Here is a 4,127-nt window from a genome sequence, read left to right as displayed (position 1 = left end):
CGAAGAACAAAAAAACTTGTCCTTTACGCCCAACTTTATCACACTACTATAGAAAGTGATCCTTAAAAAGTAAGGGCTTAAAGGTCAACAATATATAACAAGGTGACTTGCGACTATATTTTTATTTGTAGATTTCCTTTACGACACAAATAATAATTTATAATTAATGACTTGATATTTACGCCCCTTCAGAAAAGCTATTTTTGCAAGTCCATAGTAGAAAATCTTGGTCGTAAAGGCAACTTTTTAAGAGATATCGAAATTTTAACTACACAGATCGATAGCGCTTGAAATTCTGAACAAAACTGTATATATAACTCATTTTCGCCAAAATGTCCTTTACGCCAATTGAACCCAGAGGTATCGATATGTGTTTAAACTTATTGCTTATTTTTTTTTCGACAAGGTAAAGCATTAAAAAAATGTGTAAGTATAAAAGTGATTTGCTGTTGAGGACAGTAATTATTAAATTGTGTCAGGAACGACTAGTATTTTGAAAATCATTTTAATTACAATGTACGCTAGAAATAGGTTTAAAAAAAAAACATTTTTGTTCAACATCTTTGGCTATAAAAATTTCTCACGTCACGATAAATACACTTTTAGAAATGAAGTTAGCAAAACCTTTCCCTTAAAAAATACTAATTTTTAAGCAAAAATCCATTGTCAGCCACATAAATGGACCCAGTAATGCTCCTCGCTTTGTCACTGGCCAAAAACAACATGAGTTCAGCTATTTCTTCTGGCTCCGCAATCTTGTTCAGAGCTGTGCTTCTTCTGAAGTGTTCCCACACAGCATCAGGGTTGGGTACGTTAGAATTTTCTAGAATATCTGTCTTCACTGGACCTGGATTGACGCTGTTCACTCTAACGCCTGAAGACGCTAGTTCCAATGCAGCGCAGCGCGTGAAATGATCTAAAGCTGCTTTGGAAATACAGTAAGCTGCATGCGTCGGTGATTGTGGCACGTGAAGAGACCCAGTACTGGATGTATTGATGATGTTTCCTTTAGTTTTAATCAAATGAGGGGCTGCTAGAGTTGTCAGTTGGATCGCAGCTCGCATGTTAGTTTTCATTACAGCGTCGTAAGCTTCGAGAATTTTTCCGTCGAGTATTGAGCCTAGTTTGGAGAAGCCAGCGTTGTTGATGAGTACATCTAATCTTCCAAACTTATCAACAGTTTTTTGGACTATATTGCTCGCTTCTTCTTCGTTGAAAATATCAGCTTTAATAACAAGAGGTTGTTCTCCTTTTTCGCCACATTGCTTTGCGACGTTGCCAAGTTTGGTTTCATTTCGACCGACGATGGCGACTTTAGCGCCCTCTTTAGTAAACAAAATGGCGGCGGCTGCACCAATACCGGAGCTCGCGCCCGTCACTAGAACCACTTTACCGGAGAAGCTCATATCTGTACGAGTATCAAAACACGACTGACAGCTAAGTGTATATACACAGTCGTACACGTATCTCATTGATAAGCGATAAAAATGTATTTGTGTTATCTATACTAATATTATAAATGGGAAAGTGTGTGTGTATGTGTGTGTTGTTTGTCCGCCTTTCACGGCCAAACGGAGCGACTAATTGACGTGATTTTTTAAGTGAAGATAGTTGAAGGGATGGAGAGTGACATATACTACTTTTTATCTCTTTCTTACCCCGCACTTCCCTAAAATGGGGGGGGGGGGGTGGAAGTTAGTAAGGAGCATTCCGAAATTTTCGAATTTAACGCGAACGAAGCCGCGGGCAAAAACTAATATCTAAGTTAAAGCCACTTGAGTAAATATTGTGTCATCATTATCTTCGAATTATTTATACAGTTGTTTACCGATATGCCGGTGCAAGTATTTAGGACAACACTACATAATTAATTCATAAAAATATTAGGCGGTAAGGTAGGTAGAGTAATAGTTATTTGTTATACAAGGGGGCTAAATTGTATTCTAACGCAGAGTGTGGAATTGAAAAACGAGCGACAGGATTCTATAGTTGAGCTGAACTAACCCAGTTTTTCAATACACATTTGCACCCGTGTGTAACACAAAACTTTTCCCCTCACTATAGCAAGGAAACTACAACGCAAAAATGCGTTAGTATCACTGCTTCCAGTAGTTCCACAGGTTGTAATTAAATCATCTTCATTACTAGATTCACCTATTTTTATCGATTTTGCAGTTAATTTGACTATATTCAAAGTCAAATTACTTTACCCACTAGTGGATAAAATGCGTTTTTGCCCGCTGGTATTAAAGGATAAAACACGTGTTTCCAAGCTAGTGAGAGGAAAATAATATTGCGATATGGTTTATAAATAACTAATAACTTATTTTTGATATGATATCTGTTTTAAGTATAGGTATTAACAGTTATCGTAGCTTAGAAATATTTCTTAAGCTTTGGTATAGAAATTATATATGTAATTTTAAAGTAAAGTAGGTAGATGGAATAATAACAAGAACGCTTATTTATTGTTAATGCAGTTGTTCAAATCAATAACAAATATAATTGTGTAACTCTAGTCAGCCAGATGTTGCTCCAAACAGGGATGAGTGGAAAAAGAGGGGGGAGGCCTTTGCCCAGCAGTGGGACACATTAGGCTCTAAATAATAATAATAATAAATAACTCTAGTCAAGTTAGTAAATAATTCTTTAGTCTAAACTATTTCTTTAATCTATTCTACCTCTATATATCATAATAATATAGGTTGTTTATAATTTATAAATCATGATCATCATCATTTCAGCATTTTATCGCCCACTGCTGAGCATAGGCCTTTCTTCTAGTACGCCATTTCTACTGGTCCCGGTCTTTATAAATACTTAGTACTTGATTTGAAATAAAATAATACACAGAAAAGGTAATTCTTACAACATAACCAAATATACTTAATATATTTGTTCCCCAATGGAATGAGTATATAAGAGGAAGCCTGAAAGTAGCGCCAGTGACAGAGAAATTGAGAGGAAGTAGATTAGCATGGTATGGGCATGTAATGCGGAGGGATGAAAGCAATGTTATAAAACCGGCCAAGTGCGAGTCGGGCTCGCGCACAAAGGGTTCCGTAGCAGCAAATATAATAAACCAATAACTTAACCAAAATTACAGTTAAATCAACCTATCTCAAAAACTATAAGAGATACTTTGATCAAACCAAAAATCGTTGAAAGAGTTAATTAGCATGCATCACCTCTATTTTTTTTAGAATTTTATACCCCGTAGTTATAAAAATAGAGGGGGGGGGGACATACTTTTTACGACTTTGAGAGCTGATATCTCAAAAACCGTTCACTTTAAGAAAAATGTTTTTTAGAAAACTTTATATCATTTTAAAAGACCTTTCCATTGATACCCCACACGGGTATGTACATCGAAAAAAAAAATTTCATCCCTCAGTTACATGTATGGGGGGCCCACCCCCAATTCTTTTTTTTTACTATTTAGTGTCATAATTTTGTAGCGGTTCATACAACACATATTCCCATCAAATTTCATCACTGTAGTACTTATAGTTTCCGAGTAAATCGGCTGTGACAGACGGACAGACGGACAGACGGACAGACGGACAGACGGACATGACGAAACTATAAGGGTTCCGTTTTTGCCATTTTGGCTACGGAACCCTAAAAACGAGTGGTAAATATGAAAGTGGATGGATACAATGGTAGTGGAAGGCCTAAGAAAAGATGGATGGAATGTGTGAAAAACGATATGAGAGTGAAAGGTATTAGTATGGAAATGACGGCTGATAGAGAGAAATGGAGGAAGATGATCTGCTGCGCCGACCCCAAATAATGGGAAAAGGGCAAGGGAATGATGATATTTGTTCCCCAATCATAAATTATAAATTTTCAACATACGTATGTACCTGTTTATATAGATACCTACTTCTGTAAAGGAGGGTTACAAGAAAAAAATACGTTCTTAAATTTTTAACTGTATTTTTTGTATCAATTCACTTCCCCAGAGCCATTCTTCAAAACCAAAGGGAACCAATGCCCTTTCAAATGCCGAAAATATCCTTAAAATTGGAAGTCTATTGAATAAAAGTGAAGGTAGCCCCAAGGGCCCGATAGGCCGGCGTCCGAAAGGGCTCTCCGAAGAAGGGATGAAAACATATGTTCAGTTT

At 36.6% G+C, this 4,127-nt stretch overlaps 1 protein-coding gene across 1 annotated transcript; it reads right to left on the bottom strand.

Moving 5' to 3' along the window:
- Positions 1-475: 475 nt before the first annotated feature.
- On the bottom strand, positions 476-1,437 carry LOC125236411 (A-factor type gamma-butyrolactone 1'-reductase (1S-forming)-like). Its single transcript, XM_048143204.1, has 2 exons — positions 631-1,437; positions 476-586 (listed from the first exon to the last, which is right to left on the bottom strand). Exon 1 carries the CDS (start codon positions 1,404-1,406, stop codon positions 642-644), a length of 765 nt encoding a protein of 254 aa, XP_047999161.1. The 5' UTR covers positions 1,407-1,437; the 3' UTR covers positions 476-586; positions 631-641.
- Positions 1,438-4,127: the final 2,690 nt, after the last annotated feature.

The sequence above is a fragment of the Leguminivora glycinivorella genome, chromosome 19 (genome assembly GCF_023078275.1).
Source record: "Leguminivora glycinivorella isolate SPB_JAAS2020 chromosome 19, LegGlyc_1.1, whole genome shotgun sequence".
Taxonomy (NCBI): Eukaryota; Metazoa; Arthropoda; class Insecta; order Lepidoptera; family Tortricidae; genus Leguminivora; species Leguminivora glycinivorella.
Note: the sequence above shows the minus strand (reverse complement) of the source record. Positions and strands in the feature narration are given on the sequence as shown.